Genomic DNA, 26,044 nt, shown 5'->3' with positions numbered 1-26,044 from the left:
TAACGTTCTGCATTTTCTCTGACATACTAGCAGAGCAATTCTAAATGGAGTTTATCCTTCTGAGCCAACTGACATCGATGGATTCAGAGAAGTGTAATTGCTTAGGATGGCACTGCAGGGCTATCCTAGACACTTTTGGGCAGTGTGAAGGCAATGAAAAAGGAGAAGGAGAAGGAGAAGAAGATCCATTGACTTCAATGGATTCAGAAGGGGTATAACTTTGCTTAAAATAGCACTGTAGATAGGATAGCCTCAAGCACCCCAAGACTCCTTTCGGTTTTTGTGGCAAACAGGTTAGGAAACTGATGGTGGAAGGAGACATCAAGTCATAGCTGACTTATAATGACCCCATGGGATTTTATAAGGCAAGAAACAAACAGAGCAGTTTGCCGTTGACTGTCTCTGTGTAATAACCCTGGATCATCCTTGGTGGTCTCCCATCCGAGGACTAACCAGGACCAACTGCACTTAGCTTCTGAGAACTGATGAGATTGTTATAGCATGGGCCATACCAGGCCCACCTACCCTATTGCCATTTCCTTAAGTAGGGAATCATCAGATATTGGAGTGACACCTTTCTATCATGGCGGTTTCTTGTTCCTAACTTCCTATAGGGAATCCCCTGAAGGCTGGTCTCATCACTCCTACTAATTAACACAGGAACGTCTGATAAGAGGATTGTGGCTCAAACTGAGGCGTTGCAAGGGGGAAAGGTGCCCGGTGTGCTCCTGCGTCCTCTGCCCCGCCACGCTCCCGCGGCCCTGAACAAGCCTCTCTCTGGGTTCTCCTGGAAACGCCTCTACTTACACCCCCCCCCCAAGGGCATCGCGCTTGGTGCGGCCAGCTCTTCCCCCTTGGAGCTACGCCTCTGGGCTCAAAGGAAGAGCTCCTGCTCTGAATGCAGAAGGATCCAAGTTCAATTCCCAGACTCTCCAGACAATGGACTGACCAATGGTTTCCTTTAAATGTATGCAGTTAACTTTGTGTGGTTTAAAAAAAATAAAGATAATGATCATCTGAATACATTTTGTATTTTAATGGATGGTCAATTCAGTATAAGCTTCTGTCAAGAGTTGGCATCATAGATGCTGGGCAGTTCTAAACAGGGTCAAAATTTGCACTGTACAAAGCCATTCTCAGGAAGAAGACGACATCTTTTATCCCTTTGTGATGCAGCTGCACCCTGTAATTCCAACAGGCAAAATCACACCAACGTGACAGCTAGCTTTGATTTCCGGATGGAGAAACCGGAAAGGCTATGGAAATGTACCCAACACAAAAAATAGGAGCCAAATGGGCACTTCAAATGGTTGGAGCATCGCATGGCAAGGAGGGGAGTTTTCCTGAGGGGAAAAGACAAAGGAGAAGAGGCATTCCATCATGGACCTAGCCCCGAGAAGCATCCCTCTTGGCTTGGGGTCTAAACAAGAACAACAAGAATGTGCTTTGCTGAGAAATCTCTGTAACTGAAGTTTATTTTTATTTCTTTCTTATGAATTTTCACAATAAAATCCTTGAGAGCTCAGCTGGTTTGGAGTTATTGGAAGAAAGGATCCAGGTTTTACAGAAACAAGCGTGGCTCTCCCAGGCTTGATTTCGTCAGATAGTAGCAGCGATAGAGGAGTTGACCTCCACTGATCCTGGCTATTCATCATACCCTTGAAAAGTGGAAAAGAGCTTGCATGGATGGAATAGTTGCCGGTATGTAGCTGTGTTGGTCTGCAGTAGAAGAACAAGATTAGAACCCGCTGACACCTTACAGACTAAGAAGATTTGGGGGGGCATAAGCGACCGAGTGTCCCACTGTCAGATACCGTTGATATTTCTGTGAAGGTCTCTCTGTGGTTTCTCCACTTCCCATAAAAATACTCCGCCACTTTCATGAGCACAAAACAGCTCCCTTTCAGGCTGAAAGGAAATTAACTTGACCAGCAGAGGGGTTTTTTCCCAATCTTGCAGCCTATTTTATTTGGTATGATATTTTTAGGACTTCATGGTTCCATCAAAACAGCAGTACCAAGGCTTCTCCTCTTTCCAGTAACATCAAGACATTACGCAAAACGCAGGCACAAGAGGTCACTTTCTGGCTCTGAATTTAATCCCCTGCTCTCTGGCAAGTGGGTAAAGCTGTTGCATCTAGGGACAGTATGCGGAGATGGCTTAACCTTTTTCTGAGACCGAAAAGTGCCCAAAACTGCAACCCAAAACCCATTTATTTATCACCAGTGCCAGCATGGGCAATTCTTAACCTGAATACTGAGGGTTTTAGTATAGAAAAAAACAGTTTGATCCCAAAGGCATGCTACTGAGTAAGCTTGGTGGTAGTCGGTGGCTTTTGCTTTGAAGCAACTGTGCAATTCTTGGAACGGGGTGAAATCACTTAATTCTTAGGAGGGTTGGTTTGCATCTACCGTGGTAAGCAAAACCCCATTGCCAAAGCAACCTGTGAGCTACTCCCCAAGCTAAAGGGAATCACACTTTCTGCTCTTCCCATGAAAAATCTCAGTAGGGTTTAACAGCGCTTAACAGGGTTACCTACAGTGCTTCCCCAAAACTAGGTCTTAGGTTTAATGCTAATAACCTCTGAAATCCCTGAAATAATTACACTATTATCACATGACAAACTCTGTGCACGTGTGCCCACAGAGAGGGCTCTGAGTGCCACCTCTGGCACCCGTGCCATAGGTTCGCCACCATTGCACTAGGAGGTCACCTGTTACATGTTTCGTGTTAATTGCAGAGACATACTCAGGGCTGCCATTTTCTGCAGCAGCTTCAAATTTCCTGTAATGACACATTAAGGCCATAATGGCTTTAAGTGCAGACTCGGACCATTTTCTTGTTAGCTTGCTTGGTTCTGTTTTTTCCCCTTTCTTTCTTAAAATATATTATACCTTGGAGGAGAGAGTTATTTCTTCCGCAGCTGTATCTCTACAGGGACTTTTTTTCAGAGATGGAAGTTCCAAAGACATCGTTCGTTTGAAGAAGGAAAAAGGAGAAAGTGAATTATTTTCTTTGTTGCGTCCTAAATAATTGAGGCTGGGCCAAATTCTGCAGAAAGAAAAAAAAATGTCTCCCCGTGAAGATGCTTTTTCACTGTCTGAGGATCTGGCCCACCTTCTTCGCGCCACGCAAACCCAGTCATCATTTTCAAAGGTTTAGCCAGCAGCTTGTCTAAGTCTAGTTGTCAAGTAACAAAACTGTGGGATAAAGAGCAGCAACAGTGCGAACAATAGAATGACTAACACACTTCGATGCGGAAGAAAACTAAAGAGCCGGGAGAAAAAAATTCAGCTTTCTGAGCCTCTATCTTCTGTGATTTTATCTCCCTTAGTAAAATCAATTACATTACAATTTCATATAAAGAGAGTATTAGATAACTCACCCACCAGGGCACAAAAGCAGTACCTAATAAAAGAGTATATATTTCTTCATCAGTGCTTTGACTTCCAATTTTAGATATTTTGAACTACTATATAATGTAGTTAAGATGGTAGGAAGTTAAAAAAAAAAAGTAGTTGGAGGCTCAAATAGTTTCGCCTGCAAAAAGTCCTTGTGCTTTTGGCGGAGCAACTGGGATGTTATGGAATGTTCACAAACATTCTCCACTACTAGCAGAGCGTATGCAAAGCAAATTGTTATGTGGAAATTTACAGGTTGTGAGAGCTTCAAAAGTCGTTTACTAAAACGGATGTACAACGGTTGGTAAAAAGGAGAAGTAACGTCACAAGTGCTTGGCATGTGAGAATAGCTCACAACTATATACAGATTTAGAACTGCTAAGAAATGGAATAATAATTGCTTAATTGCTTGAGCTAACAGAAAAACAAGCATAGGGGATTTTTTGGGGGGTCTGATGATATTCACCAATGTTAAGCTCTGATAGGAAGATTGTGAGCCTTGAGCCAGCCTGAAAGGCCTTGTGGCAACTCAGGATTGGTCCAAGAGACAGCATAGGGATGCCTTAAATTGAGCTGCACCATGATGCTGACCCTCAGAGAGACACGCCCTGGTGTGTCTCCTTCCACCTCTGCAGACGTGTTCCTGAATAAACTGCTTACTGCTGACTGCTGCGTTTGTATTATTCGGAAATATTCCATAACAAAGGCAGCTACTTTAAGAAAAGGGTGCAGTCTGATCTGACAGGCAGTGACCCTCCAGAGTTTCAGATGAAGGTCCTTCACATCACCTATCCCCTGACGCCTTTCCAGTGGAGATGCTGGGGACTGAATTTGGGACCTAGACGCTCTGCTACTGAGCCACAGCACCAGTGGGCCAGGTCTGCATTCTGTACCTTTAAGAAAAGGTTGCACCATTCTCCAAGGAATTCTGGATTGAATATATGGTTCTCTGACTACGATGGTTATCGTCACAATAACCCTGTGGGGTAATGTCAGGGTGCCTGCTAAATGGGATGCTTTTGGGGCTGCTTTGTGCTTTACTGTGGGGTTGGGCTGCCTTTTCTGCCCGGCAACGCCAGGTGCTGGCCAAGCCCATGCACAGCAGAATCAGTGCTTACTATCTTACTGTCTGCATATTTTCACTGTACTGTTCTCATGTGGGCGGGGGGGGAGGGGGATGTGAAAACATATTACTGATCTCTGCGCGGGAAAAGCCAGTCTTGGCTTTTCCGAGCTGTCCTCCAGCTTCTCGGAGCTCTCTCAGTCCCACCTACCTCACAGGGTGTTTGTTGTGAGGGGGGAAGGGCAAGGAGATTGTAAGCCCCTTTGAGTCTCCTGCAGGAGAGAAAGGGGGGATATAAATCCAAACTCCTCCTCCTACTCCTTTTCTTCTTCTTCTTCTTCTTCTTCTTCTTCTTCTTCTTCTTCTTCTTCTTCTTCTTCTTCTTCTTCTTCTTCTTCTTCTTCTTCTCCTCCTTCTTCTCCTTCTTCTTCAGATCATGAATAAACCTCTGTTCTTTACATGGAGTTTGTTTCAGTTTTTGGGGACAGGTAGGTTAATCTGAGCGTGATCTGCTCAAGGGTGAGATCCTTGGCAGAGTGGGCACTTGAACCAGAATACTCTACCCACTAACCCACCGTGATATTCTGCTTGCTAGATGGTTCATATGTTAGTGAATCTAGAGTGGATTGGCAAGGGGGTTTCTGAGTCTGGAAGCTTTAATGGCCAACGTGGCAGAGAGCTCAAACCAGTCATGGTGAGGAGTAGCTGAATTTGGCCTACTGATCTGCACTAATCTCTGGGTTCCCAATAGCAACATAAATCAAGTACTGCTCACCTCCTAGCACCGAGTGGATAATTGTGACTTGAAACATTCACAAAAAAGAGGGGCATTAATACCCACAGGTTGTGAAGTCAGATTTCCAAGAACACACTGAGCAACTGATTGCAGGGACCCAGGCAGAGATGACCATGACACCGTTAATCAAACTGCAGACCAGATTCAGCAAAACTTGGTTGTCATTTTCGGCTGAAACCCAGCTGGGAACTGTCCCTGCTTAAAGAAATCCACAAGAATGCAGCCAAACCCCAACCGTCTTTTCTGGCAGGACGCCTGTGCTCTTTCTGCTTTACGCTGGGCAGAAATTTAAAAAGCAGACGTTGCTTTTATCACAGGCACGGAGCTGCAATAATAGGATTCAGACAAAAATTTAAATGCATCAGCTCCGGAACAAAGACGCTGTAGATTCTGCATCAAAAGTTGAATTCCGCAGCCTGTTTCAATGATGCTCTTGGAACAAGTGGGTATATCTTTAACTTGCCTAATTTAACCTGGATCTGCGACGCACAGCACTGAAGTCACATACTCACCCCCAAGATCCTGTTCAACATCTCTTTCCACCTTCTGAGACTGCAACCAGGAACTGCACAAACATGTTGAAGCTTGTCTGTTTTACAGCCATGGGCAAAAACGCTCAGGATCCCGAATGGTCCACCTAGCACAAAATCCAAGGCACAGACAATGGGGTTGTGCAGAATTGTGGAAGACACACAACTCTGCCAAGATGCTTCTCAAGAAGCCTTGGTGATGATGAAAACAGGGCTAGGGGTAGCCTGCAGAGGTGTGTGTGTGTGTGGGGGGGGGGGCGGGGAATGGCGCCCAGAGACAGCTCCTTCTCCAGGCGCCCCACCCCCTGCGCCCCTTCTAGACTCTTGAGCTCAGTGATGAACATGGGTGAAGTCACAAAGGACTTGTGGGATGCAGGTTATCAATAGCTGCTGCCTTACTGTCTCCAAATTTGGAAATAGGTTCACTGCAGTCACACAACTGCAAATCATGCCACTGCATCAGTGGAGATCCTGAGGAGGCCACTCCTTGATGGTTCAGCTAAAACACAACATGTTGAGCCAGCTGTGGGGGCACCACTGGTATGGGTGACCCTCCTCCCCGCACAAGCGGCACAGCGCACCAGCTGGGTGCAGGTCTCCGAGCGGTGCCCCTTACCGCCATATCACGAACACAGGTGAAACATACAGTCTTGGCGCAGGTGGTTGCAGCTGCCGCACACAAAGCAGGTAGATGGCTGCCCACTGTATCCCACTGTCGCCCTCTTGCCTTCCATGAAAAAATACTACAGCAGGTGCCTCAGGCAACCCTCCGCTGTCCAGTCCAGTCCCATAATCAACTTATATTCACAGGTCCACACTCCGAACTCATCCAGCTTCTCCTGGGGCCCTAGCAGAATCCTGCCCTCTCACACCAGTCGCCATGCGACTTCCTCCTTTGGGACATCTCCCGACTGCTGTAGACCGTCACCACACATGTCTCGCAACAGTGGCAATAGCTCCAGGTTTGCAAACAATGCGTCGCCTGCCCTCTGGGCATGACAGCAGGTGTCCCAGAAGTGATGGTACACCCCTTCCATGTTAAAGATCACATCTGCCTTTGTGGAGTCGAGGGGATGCTGACCGCCCTCAGGTGATGCACCCACACACCGAACCTCTGTGCAAGAATCAAATAATGGAAGTCATCTGGCTGAAAGCATAACAACCAACACTCAATCATGCAGTCCTAGTGGGTTTTCCGGGCTGTGTGACTGTGGTCCAGTGGAGCTTGTTCCTAATGTTTCGCCTGCATGGTGGTCTTCTGAGCTTGAACTTCATTAAGGTACATCACCTGAAGCTTAGCTTGTATTTCCTGTCCCAAGCACTCTTGATCTGCTGCCTATGATATTCATCTCAACACTCGTGAGATCACAATGTTGGCGTCATGTGACTTTGATGTCATGTGCTTGAAGCTCAGTGGGGTCCTGAAAAGGTGGAAGCCCACTGCTCTAGAATCCTTTACAGCACATTTAAGGTTTTATTGGTAGACTTGTAGGTTTCCTCAGCAGACGAGTCAACAGAGAAAAGAGTTCCTCATTGAAAATGAAGTCATGTCTGGAGATCGACGTTCAGTTATGAATACTGACAAAATGGAAAGAATTCAGAGGAGAGCTACACCAACAACACACCCAAAGAAGAAAGGCTAAAGGAACTCCGTCTTAAGAAAATTAAGCGGATGGTGAGGTGGAACACAGTGACAATAGTCAAATATTGGAAGATCTTGTAATTGTTCGCTTTGCTTGAGTTGGGCGTTGACAAACAAAAATGGGAAGGTCCACAACTAGGTCAGTTTATAGCACTGTCCCTATTGAACACAACTGTAATGGGCAGCAGCTCTCATGAGGTCTCAGATGAAAGTCCTTCCTTGACACTGTCCCTGGGACTAACATGCACAAAGGACATGCTCTATAATTAGAACAAGACATGTCCTCCTTTGTTGTTACATTGTTCTTTGATGCAAGTGACCAAGGGGCTGGCGAAGCAGGGGTCAAAGACAAGATGGTCAAGTATTTGGATCCCAGATGCTAGGAAGAAACTGGGGAAAGCCAACACCCTTCTTGTCATCCTTGTAAACTTCAGAAGCATCTATTTGGCCACAGTGGAAGACGAACTGTTGGTGGCCTTGGAAAAACATCCATCTAATTTAGCAAGACTCCTTTTTTTCTGTCAACAGTCAATTAAGAGTCTGCAAATGGATTACCAAAGGAGACTGGTGGTTCTACAAAACTGGAGCGCGGGAGCCTTTGAAAGACCCAACAAAACTGGACTCGCATTTTGTTCTAACCTACAGATGTTGTGCAGTACCAACTGCTGCTGGGAGAGCACAAGAAGTAAGCAGTTAGGTGCACAGCTGTAAGAGTATCACTACTGGCAACAATCAGAGGCTCTAGTTGTTGACATGATTCTCTACGGGTGTAAGTTATCAGCAGTCGTCATATGTAACACTAGCGGAATGATGAACCCCCGTGAGGCTATTCCTTTATCCATTTCATCTCATTTCCTTTCTCTGATCCCCCTGCAAACATCTGGCTGCACAACCATTTTTTCCACTGCCAATCTGGCAGCTGTTGCAGGTTGTTCTGCTATACCAGGATTCCTCTCATCACATTTTATATGTCATGTATTGGCTCATAGTTTTTTTTTATTTTTTAAAAGACTCACTCTCAAATGCAGCAGAACGTACTAAATCTGGGAAAGAAGATCACCAATGAAGATCCTGATTAAGATGAACAAAACATGGCCAAGCATCGTAGCGCCTCACAACTAGATTAAGAAAATGATGTATTTTATCGTCTTGACCACAGGCTGTAACAAAGTTGGCCGTTGGGATGAATTTCAGTTTCTCCTTCAAACCAGATCAGTGATAAAATGTTATGCAACGCTCTGAAAAATGCACCAATAAAGAGATTTGTGATTTAGCAAATGTGCAAATACTGAATTACTTGTGCTGTGCCTAATCTGAAAACTGCTGCTATATCTAGACTAGCCATTGAAACTAGTGAATGGCAAGTGGTTCTTAAGAAGGAAAATAGATTTGTGGAACAAGATACCTGATCCTACTCTCTTGGAGTTTTGGCGCCTGACAAACACCACCCGCTTCACCCAGGCATTTGCCTGATCCTCCACCCTGCTGGGAGGGCCCCCAAGGACATCCGTATCCCCCCCTTTTTGGGGGGTGGGTGTGGTGGGTGTGGAAAATTTTAGATTGTGTCTGGGCATTTACAATGGGCTTTTTAGAGTGGGCTTTTATTGCATTTTTAATTAGTTTTATTGTGATTTTAGAGTTGTGTTTTATTGTGTTTTACTGTCATGATTTTTACTGTTTTACTGTCATGATTTTAATGTTGCATGTTTTATTGTAACCCACCCTGAGACTGTAGTAAAGGGCAGGCAATAAATGTGAATAAAATAGAAAAGAAATATATGGCAATACAGGTAATAGCTGGTTTCTCATTTTGGCTTCAGGTGCAATTTGAAACACTGAGAAGCTCAAAACGCAGGACACAAAGGTTTATTGTGATACCTATAGGTATATGCAAATCTTCTCAATAACAGAGTTAGAGAGAGAGAGAGAGAGAGAGAGAGAGAGAGAGAGACTGTAGATTCCCACAGTGTTGGGTTTTGGGACTACCAGGATCAACCACTTAGTTTCTTATGGGTGCTACGACTATCTTTTGCAACACAAGAGTGCTGTTTCCAGGAGGAACTAAAAGCAAGATGTTAGGAAGAAATCATGCTCTCTTGGCATTGTCATGAATGAAGATTAAGCCGCAGTCTGCAGCATTTTGGCCACACAGAAGGTCAACAGGAGAGGACAATGCTCCACTTGGGATGCAACAGTCTTAAGCCAGTTACGGTTAAGTTGGAAGCGAACAGTGAGACTTGACCTCAATTTTTGCTACGACAATCGTCTGCAAGGGTAAGCAAGGCAAAGAGACGTCTGTGCAAAAATGGGTTGCCTGAAGTGATTCCAAACACAACAGCTTCATGGAACCCGAGGGATGTCCCTCCGTAGCACCTCCCCTCCTGCAACCCCCCCCCCCCACTCTACTGAAGATGCATAGACTCCTAGTACCCTTAGGAAGTCTGCTTTGAAAGTCCTAACGATGGGTTGCCAAGGGAACAGAATTTGGGGACAATTCATAGATGGCCTGAAGGAGGGGGTGACCTGGTGCCAAGGAAGAAACCAAAATACAGTGATCTTCTCAGTGACAGTTGGGCATCCACTGATTCACTGAAGGCTTCAATCCTCCAGAGACACCACAAAAGTCTTGGCAGCTGTTCACATTTAACTACAGTGTCAGAATTGATTCCTAAAGCTCCAGCCATGTCATCCATAAAACCCCTCCATGGACATCAGAACCAAAAGAAAGGAAGGAAAAAGGGGAGTGGGTGGGGAAACGGAGACCACTGTTTTTTCAAGTCTTCTTACTCGTAACTTACTCATTTCTAAGGTTGAAGATAGATGGAACATTTAAACAGTGGCCATGATAGGCTCCTCCTCTGTAGTGCGGCCCCAGCTTTGAAATTTATCTTTGTAACAAATATAACCAGCAAGTCAAACACTAGATTACCCACCAGGCTTAATCAGGCAGGGTTTCTGCCTTTATCTGATTTTTAAAAAAGAAGTGGCGCATACACATTTATATAATCATCACTTACCTTCTCTCTCTCTTTTTAAAAATAATAACAACAAAATAGCCAAAGCTCCTCAAGCAATTAAAAATAACTGTAAAATTATTTTGGAAATGGAGAGAAGGTGTATCAATGACAGCTCTGACACTAGCCAATCAGCTCTACTGTTCTAAAAATGTTACATCTTTCTTCATTGTAAAAACAGACGGATTCTCTCTCTCAAAAAAAGTATGTTTTCCTTGATTGTTTTCTTTTCCTCTACTATTTAACATGCAACAATACAACTGAAGTATGACCCTCCTTGCATTTTAATGGACGAGTCCCAGCAAAGATGCTTATGTGTTTCCATCTGACTAACTATATAAATCAAGTGCCAAAAGGGCCATAACAGTTTTCAGGCAAGTGAACAAATCCACCCTACACAAATTGGTGAAGACACGCATGTTGTGAGCTACACTCAGGTTACGATCCCAGTGAGGGCCCTTGAAACTTCTCAGATTGTCTTCTCAGAGACTTTTCCATAACCACTCCCAAATCTGCAAGTGTGGAGATCACAGATGGAAAGCCTTCACAGTAAGATGGGATACCATTCAGGTGTGTTACTAAACAGATGGGATATGTTTACATTCCTTTCAGTGTGTAAAGACATTTGTGAACATGGCCACTGAGTGTGCAGAGTTGGTGTTTCCCTACCCCTTCTCCCCCCTCCCCAATATCATGCCACCTGCATACAATACAATAATTTCCATAGTTACCATGCTTTTGAAAAGGAGTAAAAGAAATGAACTTTCAGTGAAGGATACGACGAGTCCCCCTAGTGGGAACCCCGAAGTTTTATGCACAGTGATGACAACCAGAAGTCATTTTGCAGCAGAAAAGGTCCATCAGTGACCAGTTGGAAGAGGTTAACATTGCTGTGAGTTACACCACGATTTAAATCTGCAAGCAAACCAATATTTTGGGGGCTTCTCAGAGCGATGGTGCAGTTGGGGATTTCGGGTCCTACTCCAGTTCTTGCCTTCCTACAGTAGTGCCATTGTTTATACTTCATTTTTTTGCAACGGGAAAGTCCACTTTCGTCTCGTCTGGCAGGGCAGCAGCTTTAGAGGTTGGCGACGTTTACGGAGAACTCTCAAGCGAGGCTGTTGAAAATTAAAAAAGAGGAAAACCATGAGACTGTAAATAGACGCTTACCTCAAAGCGAGGCAATTACAACGTACACTTGCGGCTGAAAGAAAAAGGTCAGTGCTGTTGTTATACAAATTATACAAGCTCAAACTAAATGCTCCCAGACATATTCTCCGGCCCACCTTTACATTCCCCTCCTCTGCCCTCCTACGAGTCATCCAATACAAATCACTGAATCGCTTGCCTGGATGCAAACCGAGTTAGGAGTATTTGTATGGGTGCTTTACGGACTCCCCTTCCCCAGGATATGGCATCACAACACAACCTGATGTTTTTGTGGTCCTTGAAATCTGCAACCCAAACGCTTGGGATATACCAACCCTACAATCACCCAATTCAGCAAGCCTCTTTTCTTTTTTTTTGCTGGGCCACACCTCTCCAGCAGTACATTTTAAGGAACGACACAGATTACCAGTTGAATGTAAAACAGTGATTTCCTGTGATGTACGCCCTCAGAAACCACATGAATGCATGAAGAAGAAGAAGAAGAAGAAGAAGAAGAAGAAGAAGAAGAAGAAGAAGAAGAAGAAGAAGAAGAAGAAGAAGAAGAAGAAGAAGAAGAAGAAGAAGAAGAAGAAGAAGAAGAGTAGGAGTGGGAGGAGGAGGAGTAGTTTGGATTTATATCCCCCCTTTCTCTCCTGCAGGAGACTCAAAGGGGTTTACAATCTCCTTACCCTTCCCCCCTCACAACAAACACCCTGTGAGGTAGGTGGGGCTGAGAGAGCTCAGAAGAACTGTGACTATCCCAAGGTCACCCAGCTGGTGTGTGTGTGAGCAGACCATAGGCTAACCTTGAATTCCCTGTGATAAGCCTCTCCAAGCAGCTCAAGCGGGCAGAGCTGGGAATCTCAAACCCTGTTCCTCCAGAAAGTGCAAGTTCTTTAAAACCCACCTAATTTCCCTGCATAGTGTGACATCATGAAGCAGCTTTATACTGAATCAGACCATTAGTTCAGCAAGCTCCGTATTGCATACTCAGGCAGGCAGCAGCTCTCTTCAGACAGCGGCCGTCCACATCGCCTCCAACTTAATCCTTTAAACTGGAGATGCCGGGAACGGAACCCAGGAAGTTATGCTATGCCAAGCAGATTCTCTACCGATGTGCCACAGCTCATCCTGTTACTTATTATTTTTAATTATTTCTGTCTCCACTTTTGTCCTGCCAGAAATTACGTGACACTCTCAAGGTCAAAATGAACACAAGCACTGGGTACACAGGCAGTTGAAGCAAAGCTTGGCGACATGCATTCAGAATCGTGGGCCTTGTTTATTTAGGTATTTATTCTGTTTTCCTGTCCAATGGGAACTGACATCATTACCAGTCCAAAGTCATGCAGCAAACTTCCAAAGCAGAGTGAGAATCTAAATTTAGGACTCCGTATCCTAGTCCACTGCTGTAACCAGTATACTACACTGGGCTTGTAAGTCATTCCTATGATAGTGTTTCCCTTCTGGCCATGAATGCTGTGATTACTCAACGGCTCCTGTTTGCACTGAGCTTCATTCCCTGGTTACTGCCTGAACTACCGTGTTCCCCCCAAAATAAGACCTACCCCGAAAATAAGCCCTATCATGATTTTTCAGGATTTTTGGAGGAGGCTTAAAATATAAGCCCTACTCTAAAAATAAGCCCTACTGGCAGTTACAGATCAGGATGGTGTGATCCAACAGGGTGCTCCCTGCCAATGAGAAGGCTGCTTGCATCACACATGACGGGGAAGCAACGGGGCTGCCGAGAGCCCGCCTTAATGAATTGTGAAGGTGCTGTACTCTCTTCAAAAATAAGTTTCTCCTACTCCCTGAAAATAAGCTCCTATTAGATAGGGTGTCAAACTGACAGCCCTCCTAGATAGCTTAACTACAGTTCTCCTATCACCCCTGCCTGCATCATGCTGGCAGGGGATGGTGGGAACTGTAGTCCATAACATCTGAGGGTCATGAGGCTTTGATGCCTACACCTGTGCCTCTATCACTGCATCCCTTTTGGTGCGAAAATCAATATGGGCACCCTTGTCTTAATCCTTTCGGGGAACACACAGTAGTTGGTGCACTCTGCAAATCTACAGTCTCGTTGAAAGGGAACACATCAGAGCAAGTGATCTGAGACGTTTGATCAAAGACAGCTAGCTGCCTATTGCGATATATTCCCACATTTAAGGGAGGCGAGAGGTTTCTTTTTCAAGCCTGCTTCCTCTCTTCCCTATTGTGCCTTGCCCACCTCAGCGGCTGATCGATTCTCCCCCTTCAAACACATCTCTAAAGTCTTCTGCTTTTGCTCCTGAACCACGACAGCATCAGGGGTTTTTTTTTGTAGAAGCAGCAACATTAAAAATGCCACGGTCAGCACAGTTCGACCCTTGCAAATTTGAACACTCTCTGCAACGTGGAGCACCCACCAAGCTTAGGATTGCATAGAAAGGAATGATCAGTATTTTAAAGCTTTTTTTTTTTTTGACATTTGGATTAACTCAGATAGTAGAGCAAGCTTCCATCTTTTTCTTTCAAAGTTAATTATTTTGAATACAAGCATTGACCAGGCCTACAGGTGGGATGCGATCTTCAGAACTGTTGGGTTGGATCCAACCCTTCTTGACCAAAGGACATGTGGATATGGGCTTTAGTATGGAGAGGAATGAGGTAAGTGAAAAAGCTGACTGGATCGAACACATTGTTTTATGAATATATGTACCAATATATGCATATGTCATTGCTTAGATACAGGAGCAGCAGTGGTGTAGGAGGTTAACTCCTGTATCTAATCTGGAGGAACCGGGTTTGATTCCCAGCTCTGCCACTTCTGAAGAGCTGTGGAGGCTTATCTGGGGGGAATTCAGATTAGCCTACAGCCTCCTCACACACACTTAAATAAAGCTAAGTGACCTTGGGTTGGGGTCACAGCTTCTCGGATCTCTCTCAGGCCCACCTACCTCACAGGGTGTTTGTTGTGAGGGGGGAAGGACAAGGAGATTGTAAACCCCTTTGAGTCTCCTGCAGGAGAGAAAGGGGAGATATAAATCCAAACTCTTCTTCTTACCTCACTAAATTACATAGTGCTTTCAAGTGTCCAAAGACCTTTAGGTACCCACACTGTGAGGAAGATGAGCATTATTATGCCCATATTTGAGAGAGGGGAGCCTGATGGACGTTTGCAGGGTGTTTTACCAGAGTGGTATAATGGTTAAGAGCAGGTGGATTCTAATCTGGAGAACCGGGTTTGATTCCCCATTACTCCACCTGAGTGACAGAGGCTTATCTGGTGAGCCAGATGTGTTTCCACACTCCTACATTCCTGCTGGATGACCTTGTGCTGGTCACAGTTTTTCGGAACTCTCTCAGCTCACGAGGTGTCCGTTGTGGGGAGAGGAAGAAGAAGAAGAGTTTGGATTTATATCCCCCTTTTCTCTCCTGCAGGAGACTCAAAGGGGCTTACAATCTCCTTGCCCTTCCCCCCTCACAACAAACACCTTGTGAGGTAGGTGGGGCTGAGAGAGCTCCAAGAAGCTGTGACTAGCCCAAGGTCACCCAGCTGGCATGTGTGGGAGTGCACGGGCTATTCTGAATCCCCCAGATAAGCCTCCACAGCTCAGGCGGCAGAGCTGGGATTCAAACCCGGTTCCTCCAGATTAGATACACGAGCTCTTAACCTCTCCTTACAGGAGAGAAAGGTGGGATATAAATCCAGACTCTTCTTCTTCTTACAGTAACTGATTCCTATATTGTCTAGAACAGGGGTAGGGAACCTGCGGCTCTCCAGATGTTCAGGAACTACAATTCCCATCAGCCTCTGTTAGCATGGCCAATTGGCCATGCTGGTAGGGGCTGATGGGAATTGTAGTTCCTGAACATCTGGAGAGCCGCAGGTTCCCTACCCCTGGTCTAGAACCACCTAATGATTCCACAGTAGAGGTGAGATCAAAAATTCAGCCACTACACTACCCCAGCTTTCAATTAATCAATCAGGCAACATCCCTACCAAAGTCAACCCTTGGTCGGCAACCCCCAAGAGTTTTTGGAGGAAGGGTTAGGCATTATGTAGCATCAGATACTGTGACGTCACTTCCAGTCATATAGCCAGCAGAGACATCACAGTGCCACCACAACACTCTAGCAATTTCCCAAATGTCTGTAGTTCTACTGGACACACATGAAGCTGCCTTATACCTAATTGGTCCACAAAGGCCAGTATTGTCTACTCTGATTGGCAGCGACTCTCCAGGGTATTAGGTAGAGAACTTTCAATCAACCACGACCTGATCTTCTAATTGGAGATGGCAGGGATTGAACTTGGAACCTTTTGCATGCCAAGGGAGATGCAAGGGAGGGAACCCGAAATCTGCCCACCCACCCTAGCGGAGGGAGGGGGAAGGGTGAGAGGGGAAGGGGTGGCATGAAAGGGGAGGGGAGGGAGTGAGGGGTGGCATGCAAGGGAGGAGAGGGAGGGGGCCAACATCTGGACATGGCCCACTCACCCTAGCAGAGGGAGGGGAAGGAGAGAGAGGGAAGGGGTAGCATGCAGGGGAAGGGGAGTGAGGGAGAGGAGAGAGTGAGGGGTGGCATGCAAGGGAGGGGCCTCTTGCTTCCCTCCTGCTATAGGAGCCACAACCCCTCCTCTCTCTTCCCTCCTGCTATAGCGGAGACATGGGCAGCCTAAACCCTTTTTATGTTCACTTTCTGCTATGGACTGAATCTTTCTCGAGGCTGGATTCTGGATTCTTATTCCTAACTACATCAACGTAAAGGAAGGTGTCTATAAAAGCAAGGTTGGATCCCCAACCCTGAATGGGCCTATTCATGAATAAGCATCCTTGCTGATTCAAAGGGCATGTTCGCATGATGCAATGTTTCTTGTAGACACATTTGCGTCTGTAACGAGGTGCCCGCTCCACTGTAACGAAACGTTAGAGTCCTGATGAAGTGTGGACTGCACCACCTTTCCTTGGCGGAGGAAAAGATCTAGCCGAAGAATCCCAAACGCATATTCTGGTATTCTGACTTTTAAAGGGGGAGGGAAGGGGAGTAGCTGGCTGAATAGGGCCAAGAGACAGGCCATATGCATGCTATTTGCAGTGCCATTGAGCGATCCCTTCTGCCAAGTGAAGAACAAGCAGCCTGAACGTTCCCCTGGAGTATTCCCAGGAGGGCGACATCTTGAGCATTCTACCTGTTGTGTCTTGCTGCCGAATTTCAACAAAGCTCAAACAAAGAGACGAGTCACGAATCGCAGAAGCAACGGAGAGGGTGGCCAACAGGAGGATGCCTGCCAGTGCTCTGCCAAGTAAATAATTTCTAACTTGACGCTTTCCCTTCCTCCTCCTGGCAGAGTGCTCCCCCAAACTCCTGGAGATCCAGTGTGCGTCTACATAGACTCTAAGTTCACTTATAAATTAAACACGCACCAGAAGAACCTTGGATTCCAGCCAAGAAGCAGATGCTCTGTAAAGGACAATGTTCAGAGAGTTACTGTGGCAAGCTAAATGTGGATTTTTGCCAAGACAGACCAGGAGCAAGGATGGTTCCCTGTTCCAGTAATTTCCCGAGGGTCACATTAAGGTTAAGGTGCAACTTGGTTCTGGTTTTCACTGAGCTGTGGAATGTTAGAAGAAGAGGAAGTTGCCATTCTAAGCTTCCCTGATTGAAGCGGAGCTGCTTGAAAACAGAAATCCCGAACCTTGCCCCCTGCCCGTAAATCCAAATATTGTTGTGTGTATATTTTATTGCCTATTGTTCTGACAAAGCAATCTGCCAATAAGTCACAAGTTCAAAGGTGACCCAAACTACTCAATAGGAGGAAAGCAGGATGGAAATGACTCAAAACTCTACAGCCTGCTCTGTCCTCCGGCCAGAGGATGGGTTTTAAGGCAGTACTGTTAAGAGTGGTTATAGTGTCAGAGTAGGATCTGAGAGACCCAGGTTTGAATCCCTATTTTGCCATGGTAGCTTGAAGGGTGACCTTGGACCTCTGTCTCAGCCTGACTAACCTCAGAAGGTTGTTTTTGTTGGAAGTGAAGGACTTTACGATGTTTCCTGCCTCAACCTACAGAGGGGGTTTTACTAGAGAGCTAGTGGCTAGATAGGGACCTAGGGATTTGACACCTTTACTCTATCATGCTGGTTCTATCCCTTTGATGTTAGACTGATACTCTCAGGGACTTCCTTCCTTCCGGCTTCTTCCTCTACCCCTTCTCCCTTCTATTCCTACCATGCCTAGAGAGAGGATGGATGCTCCTCACATCCATCTCCATCCAGCTAGATTAGGATAGCATAGTGACTCTATCTACCTACCTTTCTATCAAGAATGGAGTTCACTAATAAATACTCTTTTTATTAGATTAGAAACGACAACTGACTCCGACTTTCTTTTGTGTATCTTGCCGCATTACTGGGATCCATCATGCACACACGCAGACGTTATCACACTACACGGCAAGGCTTCTGCTGTGTTCTAGCCACCCGTGTCGCTCTGCTAACTACGATAAGGGATAATCTCCAACTACCAGGAGCACTTATCCCAACAGTTTTGAGGATACAACAGAGGAAATTATGCTACAGGCCACGGTGGGGAGAAAAACAAGAGTGCTCAAATAAACAAGCCAAGCTGTAAGTTATAGGAGAAGGCCGGATGTTTCCTTCTAGGCTTACTGGCCAAAGAATTCTGGATTGAAATATCCTTTGGATCTTAAATATGGCAACCCGGCAGATGCCCGTCACTTATGAAGGCTATCCCCTGTGTCATCCCATGGCAAGACTGCATTGTCCATTATTGTTATTCTTTCTGAAATAGTGCAGCACCCTGCCTCAGGCATGCAGATCTGCGCTGACATTGTCAGTGCCTTTATAAAAGATGAAATCAGCACTCTGCTTTTTTCTGCGTTTGCAGAATACCAAATGCGCAGAGCCCTCAACGTAGCGTTCCATGCCAGGTACAGATAGCAGATGCTGTCCCTCCAGCTCATGATGCACTTTCACAGCAATAGCCCGGTCCCTTTTAATTAGCTCTACAGAAAATGAATTAATGTCATTAGCAATAAGAAAATAGGCCGGGAAAAAGTACAAAATCCAATTTCTTGACTAGCTCGGCCTTTCAAGTGTGTGGCCTTTTATGGGTTACCCTCTTAATTAGCTGTAGATAAAAAGTGCAATCATAAGGACTAGAAACTTGAAAGGTGAGCTACTCAGCATAATTGGGGAATTACTCTAGAAGCAGGATTTTATCCTTTCTCCTGCTAGACAGTCCCTCAGACAGAAATACAACACTTCAAAGAGACAGATAATGAGAACTTGCAACACAGCATGGGACAACCACCTGTGTTTAGGGCAGGGGTGTCCAACTGTGGCACTTCAGATGTTCTTGGACTACAATTCCCATCAGCCCCTGCTGGCAATTCCCATCAACCCCAATCAGCCCCTGCTGGCAATTGGCCATGCCAGTAGGGGCTGATGGAAATTGTAGCCCAGGAACATCTGAACAGCCAGAGTTGGACACCCCTGGTTTAGGGTTACCATCTCTGAGATGGGAAATCCTGGAGAACTAGGGGTAGATCCCGGGGACAGCAATGTTCTCAATTGAATATAATGCCCGTTGCCCGTCCAAAGCAGACATTTTCTTCAGGGAAAATGATCTCTGTAATCTGGAGATCAAATGTACTTCCACAGGATCTCCAGATGCCACTTGGAGGTCAGCACCATTATCTTAAATCAAATTAATATGTGCAGCCAAAACACCTTTTTAAAAAAAATGTTCAGATTTGAAAAGATGAGCCACTTCCTTGTTCTTTTCAAACCAAGACGAGCCTCTTCAGTGTCCAGATGTCAAATTCCCGTTTCTAAAAGATCTCGAAAACGAGCTTCTTGTTTGCAAGGCCGGCAAACAAATGTGCAGCCTGTAGCTGAGGAGATGAAGGGTTTCTTGGAGAAAGAAAGTCCTGGCAGATGCTCGCAGCAGGTAGCCTCCCGCAAAAGCCCATTAGTCAGAGGTTATTGCTGCTGCTTTGTGAAGAACGGCTTGTGCAAGAAGCCATTGAAAACGTGCTAATCCAAAATATATTATAGTAAACCACATGCAATGTCCTCTAATAATTAGAGCAACAAATGACTCGCCACTGTCATCAGTGCTACTTGTGAAAAACACTCTTTTGTGGATGATGACAAAGAGAACCCTTCGGCAGGTTTACAAAGGCGTGGTAGACGAGAGAGAGCATCTTGACCCTTTCGGGTTATTTTGCCCATGATCGTGCTACATTATTTGGCAATCTATGCTCTTGTCTCCTTTTCTGCACATCTGGTTTGGCGAAAGGAGTGCTAGCGCGGAGGACTTTGCCTACGTTGGAGCATGAGCTGAGCAATTCGATGTGCAAAATCAGTCACGCATTTATTGGAGCCAGTGCAATGTAGTGGTTAGCGCATCACTAGGATCAGGACCGGTTCAAATCTCTCACTTTACCATTGGAAACTTGCTCGCAACCTAACCTACCTCTGAGGGTTGTTGTAAGGATAATATGGAGGAGACACTCTCATTGCTACACTGAAATGACTCTGCATCGACCAGTTAAGTTGTTTGTTTTTACCTCTTCCCTATGGCCCAGAGATCAGCTCACTTCCATAATGCAGTAAACGGATATGTTAATAACTAGGCTATTAGCAACTGTTTAATTAACATATACAAGCGGATGTTTTCTGAATAGAAGACTGTTAGGTGAAATAAGAAAAGATGGAAGGCTCTCTCTCAGATTTATATTATGTTTATACTTTATTGAAAATTAAGACTCATTCCATAGGTTATCTCTCTATATAAAAAGCTAACAGTGTTTTTAGCATTTATAGACAGAAACTGCTTTAAATAATTCTCCTAGAAAATTCCTAGCCACTATAGTCAGCCATTAGTGAGAGTTAGTTTTGGATGGGTTCAAGATATCTGAAATTTCAAAATCTGCATTCCAGGTAAAATGGCTCTTTCCTGGCATACCTATGTAGTGAAGGACATGTGTAGCTGCCTCTGTGTAACTGCCAATTCTTAGAATGTTCATGCTGCTTAGAATGTTCAGCTTGGGATGGCCAAATATGAGCAGTGAAAACAGTAAAGAGGTACAATAACTCGAGTGGAAGTGAAACAGTATAAAAGCAGCACATACACACCTAGGAGAGGGAAGGGAGGGAGAGGGAGGGAGGGGCAGCATGCAAGGGAAGAGAGGGAGGGAGAGGAAAGGGACGGAGGGGGAGGCAAGGCAAGGGAAGAGGGAAAGTGGTGCAGAGGGGAGAGAGTGAGGAGTGGCATGCAAGGGAGGGGAGTAAAATGTTATCTTGATATGACCGCACCCCACCCTAGCTGGCAAAGGCAAGGGATGTGGTGGCATGCAAGGGCAGAGAAGCAGGGAGGGAAGAGAGTGAGGGGTGACATAAGGCTAAGGGACAGGAGGGAAGGGCTGGGGCTGAAACCCCTGGAATACCAAGTGTTGTTACAGTTAAGAAAACCAGTACACATTAATTGGTGGAGTGTTTCTCCTGCATTACATCCATGACATACTTTGAATGGCTGCGTTGCGCCCCTCAGAGGGAGCCTCAGAAGCGACACCCATTGCCACCAGCCAAACTTACTCCCAGGTAAAAGATCATGACCAGCCAGCCTAGATGTGTGGGAGGGGTGCCTTTCCATTCCCCCCCCCCCAGGAATGAAACATACATCAAATGATATCGCATTAGCATCAGGTCATGTATTTACATGAGTTAATTTACTGCTGGCCTCTGCAATTGATTTGCTGCTACTGTTCCTTTCCCATTTCACCACAATAAGCCACAGCAACACATGGCCGGGCCCCGCTAGTCTGTTTATATAGGTATTAGTTTATGTGCTGTTTTTTAAACGGTTTGATGTTCTTCAATGTTTTATTTTGGTGAGTTTTCATACTGATAAAAATTAATAAACATTTATATCAAAAGAATAAAACATAACCCTTTAATTAAAGTATTGTTGTCTAAGAATTTGACCCTGACTGCATGTTAACCCAAGGTTGATGTTTCACAGAGCACAGGTGGGTTGGCAGGGGCAAGCAGCTGAGCAACGGAGTCTTGTGCTGAGCCTCCGATGGCAGCTGGCCTTCCCTTCCTCCAAGTTAAAATTATGGCATTATACAGCCAATGAGAGCTGGCCATGGCAAAATATAAGCCCATGTTGATCCCACCCATGGTGTAAGATTTGGGGGGAATGAGTCTTATTACCTTGATACATAGGTGGATTCCGCATGGGCCAAAAACAGTGGTGTGAAAACGGTGTGAAATGGTTTAAAACAGTGTAAAAGGGTTTACACCATTTTCACGCCGTTTTCACACCGTTGTTTTTGGCCCATGCGGAATCCACCACAGAGTGAAAGAGGGATTTGCTGAACAGTACACAAATGCAACACAGCCCATAAAAAGTGGGGACTTCTTTTCTGAACCAATCTCCTCACTAACTCTTATTAGCTTTCCTCCCTGTTTATGTGTTTCTGTATCTTATTTAAATATTTTATGTGTGTGTGTGTGTGTGTGTGTTATTTTTAACGATATTGTAAAATGTTTTACAGCGGAAATATTTGCATGTTTGCTGCCTTCCGGACCCTGAGTTGCGGGGAGAGATGGCATGCGACAAGGAATGTTAATAAACTGTCAAATGGGGCATCAGCAATTATAGTGTCCTGGAGCAGTCCAGAAGCTCCTTTTCTTTTTTTCCATCACAAACATGGGGACGTCCCTCACTCTAGCATTCCCTTTGATGTGACGGTCTAATGCAAAGACTAAGCACATTCCCAGTGAGATGTACGCTTCTGTGATTCGTTCAGTCCTCCCCAGCAACAGCTCCAGCCAAGCATAACCCAAAAAAAAAACAGTTTCAATTAACTCTTTGGAGATGCCCTGGGGTAGGTCGCACTTGACCCTCTCCACAAATAATCTCCTGTCTCCTGGTAGTAATAACATATATTCTTCACACACATATCTCTCTAGGGTGGATACAAGTGCTGCTCTTGCTTGCTTGGGGTGGCAATAGCTGGGTTTGGTTTTGTGACTGCTGTCGGGTTGATGTTTTTGGCTCAACATTTAGCCTGGTCCCAGACTGTGGGATGTGCCAAAGGAATGGTTGCAGAGTTTACTACCTGCCCAGCTGAACATGAAGCATCGGCAATATGCATTTATTTACTTAGATTTATTCTCCGCCTTTACTACAGTCTCAGGGTGGGTTACAATAAAAACCATAATAAGATCCTTTTTAGCAGTTATAAAATCCCTATAAAACCCAATCCCCAAACCATTAAAAATTATAAAAATTCCCACCCCACCACCCCTAAAAATGGGAGATGTACACAGGACACCTCGAGCCCCCCCCCCCCCTTGTGCTTCTTCAGGCAAGCCATGCCAGACAGGCAGACCACTAGCAGAAACTGCCCAGGAAGAGCAAACTGGTCTGCTGGGCGGCTTGCAAAGATTACATTCGTCACATGACTGTAACTTGTGAAATAGTGCAGGAACAATGCATCTGGCCAAATATCCTTGCATTATCTTACAATGATGCACAGAAAAAAAACCTTGCGAGCCCCAAGCTCTCCTGGGAAGTGTGTTTCCAACCTGGCCGTTTTCAGCCTCAAGTGAACAGGTCACTTTTTCCAGCCTGAACTAAGGTAAGTGTGTGTTGGGGGGGAACAGCGGGGGCGGAAAACACAGAGTGAGCACCGGGCGCAGTATGACCCAATTACGCCTCTGCAAACCAGTCTTCAATAACCTCCTATTCATAGCTTCGCTACAGTTAGAGTGTTCCGAAGGTCATTCTGCATTGCATTCTGGATAGCGTTCTGCGTGTTTTGTGCCATAAGGTACACATGAGCCATCCACCGCACGTGCAAACACAGATGAGGGCGTCTTTGAATGAGATGGTCCTCATAACCACTTTGCTCCCAAAAGGAAGATTAACAATGCAATCTCAAGAACAGTGACACCCTTCTAAGTCCAGCAACGTCACTGAGTTTAGAGTGGTATAACTCTGCTCAGGACTGTATTGACAGTTTTGCGCATGGCCACACCATAAAGAGCCATGCTTTATCTCCATCCCTGATGTGTCTCTCCTGTTGATGCCTCGAGTCATTTATTGAGAGTGCCAAATCTCAAGCTATTTCATCACTTCACATTTTGATTAATGTCAGTGGGGATTCTTTGCTAGCATTAGGGGTGAGGGTAAAATTGACAAATATTTGATGTTTACAAAGGAAGGCAGACCTTGACAGGCTGAGATATATATATTTAAAGTAATGCTGGAAATTCAGTCTGTAAAGAAAAGAATAAGAGGATGAGAAGGCCCTTCTCTCCTGTAAGGGGTCATCCAAATGTGGTTCCAGCCACATTGAAAAAGAAAAGGAGGAGGAGGAATTTGGATTGATATCCTGCCTTTAAGAACATAAGCATATAAGAACTAGCCTGCTGGATCAGACCAGAGTCCATCTGGTCCAGCACTCTGCTACTCGCAGTGGCCCACCAGGTGCCTTTGGGAGCTCACATGCAGGATGTGAAAGCAATGGCCTTCTGCTGCTGCTGCTGCTCCCGAGCACCTGGTCTGCTAAGGCATTTGCAATGTCAGATCAAGGAGGATCAAGAATGGTAGCCATAGCTCGACTTCTCCTCCGTAAATCCGTCCAAGCCCCTTTTAAAGCTATCCAGGTTAGTGGCCATCACCACCTCCTGTGGCAGCATATTCCAAACAACAATCACACGTTGCGTGAAGAAGTGTTTTTTTTATTAGTCCTAATCCCCCCCCCACCCCAGCATTTTCAATGAATGCCCCCTGGTTCTAGTACTGTGAGAAAGAGAGAAAAATTTCTCTCTGTCAACATTTTCTATCCCACGCATAATTTTATAGACTTCAATCATATCCCCCCTCAGACATCTCCTCTCCAAACTAAAGAGTCCCAAACGCTGCAGCCTCTCCTCATAAGGAAGATGCTCCAATCCTTCAATCATCCCTGCTAGTTGCTCTCCTCTGCACTTTTTCTATCCTCTTCAATATCCTTTTTGAGATGTATGCGACTAGAACTGAACACAGTACTCCATGATGCATCTCACGGCTTTGTAGGAGTATAAGGGGGGGGGGCAAATGGCCAACCCTTGCAGCTCATTTATCAGCTCCTTTCCTAATGATCCCCAGCATAGAGTTTGCCTTTTTCACAGCTGCCATGCACTGAGTTGACATTCCCATGGAACTATCAACTAAGACGCCCAAATCCCTTTCCTGGTCTGTGGCTGATAGCACTGACCCTTGTAGCGTGTATGTGAAGTTTGGATTTTTTGCCCCATGTGCATCTTTCTCTTCTGTAAGAAGACTCAAGGTGACTTACAAACTACTTTCCTTCCTCTGTCCACAACAGACACCTTGTGAGGTAGGTGGGGCTGACAGAGTCCTGACAGAACTGTGACTAGCCTAAGGTCACCCAGCATACTTCATGTGTAGAAGCAGGGAAACAAATCCAGTTCGCCAGATAAGAATCTGCTGCTCATGTGGAGGAGTTCTCCAGATTAGAGTCTGGTTCTCTACCCGGTTCTCCAGATTAGAGTCCGGTTCTCCACCCAGTTCTCCAGAGTCCACCACAATCATGACAACCTGCTGAAAAGTGGACCTCAGTGTTCAGTGTTTTAGTTTTTAAAAGTTTATGGGATTTTTAATTACCCTCCCTCCCCCATACAAAGTTTATCTTTTGGCATTACAAGCAGCACATGATAAGGAAAACAGAAAATAAGCTCAATTTTCCAGATGATCAGAGCATCCCACAAAGTCGGCAAGTTCAATACAGACAAATCAGGTAAAAAAGCACAACATTTCAGTTTGGGAAAGATTACCTTCTCCACACCCTAACAGGACTCCAAAGTTGGGCCAGTACAATTGTACATGCAGAATACCTCAGCTGTCAAAATTCAGAGAGCATATGCCTCTCCTGAAGCATCATGTGACTTCCATCATAAAGCGCTCTTCATTAAAGGTCTATGTGGCTTGGGGCCAACATACCTTAAGGACTACCTTCTCCCTATCTCTATCAGTCATCTTTGGTGGCCATACTTCAGTTGCCTCTACCATCTCAAGTTGGACAGGTGGAAACCTGAGAAAGGGCCTTCTTGGTCACGGCATCCAAACTTCAGAACTCCCTCCCCGGGAAATTAGTTTGCCTCCCTCATTTGTTGTCTTTTGCCAGAAGTATTTTTGTATTGTTTAGAATACCTCTAGAAACACTTATTGGCCCTTCTCTCCAGCTATGTTTTGTTCATATATTGGTAAGTTTCTCCAAATCATAAGGACTTTATATGCCGGTTTAATGTTTTTACATTTAGGTGGACTTTATTTGGATGGAAAGGCAGTACAGAAATGATTTAAATGAATAAGTCAATAATGGTTGATTCCGCACTTGCGTTATCGACCTAAGTTCGAGCT

General features: G+C 45.2%; 1 protein-coding gene across 1 annotated transcript in view; it reads right to left on the bottom strand.

Moving 5' to 3' along the window:
• Nucleotides 1-4,843: 4,843 nt before the first annotated feature.
• Nucleotides 4,844-26,044, bottom strand: part of SAMD12 (sterile alpha motif domain containing 12) — a 261,340-nt gene continuing 240,139 nt past the window's right edge. Inside the window, exon 5 of the mRNA XM_048507594.1 lies at nucleotides 4,844-11,564. Within this exon, the coding sequence (XP_048363551.1) occupies nucleotides 11,542-11,564 (23 nt within the window). The 3' untranslated portion in view covers nucleotides 4,844-11,541. The remainder of the gene's footprint in view (nucleotides 11,565-26,044) is intronic.

The sequence above is a fragment of the Sphaerodactylus townsendi genome, linkage group LG09 (genome assembly GCF_021028975.2).
Source record: "Sphaerodactylus townsendi isolate TG3544 linkage group LG09, MPM_Stown_v2.3, whole genome shotgun sequence".
NCBI classification, from domain to species: Eukaryota; Metazoa; Chordata; class Lepidosauria; order Squamata; family Sphaerodactylidae; genus Sphaerodactylus; species Sphaerodactylus townsendi.
The sequence above is the reverse complement of the archived record's forward strand: the minus strand, read 5'-3'. Positions and strand labels throughout refer to the sequence as shown.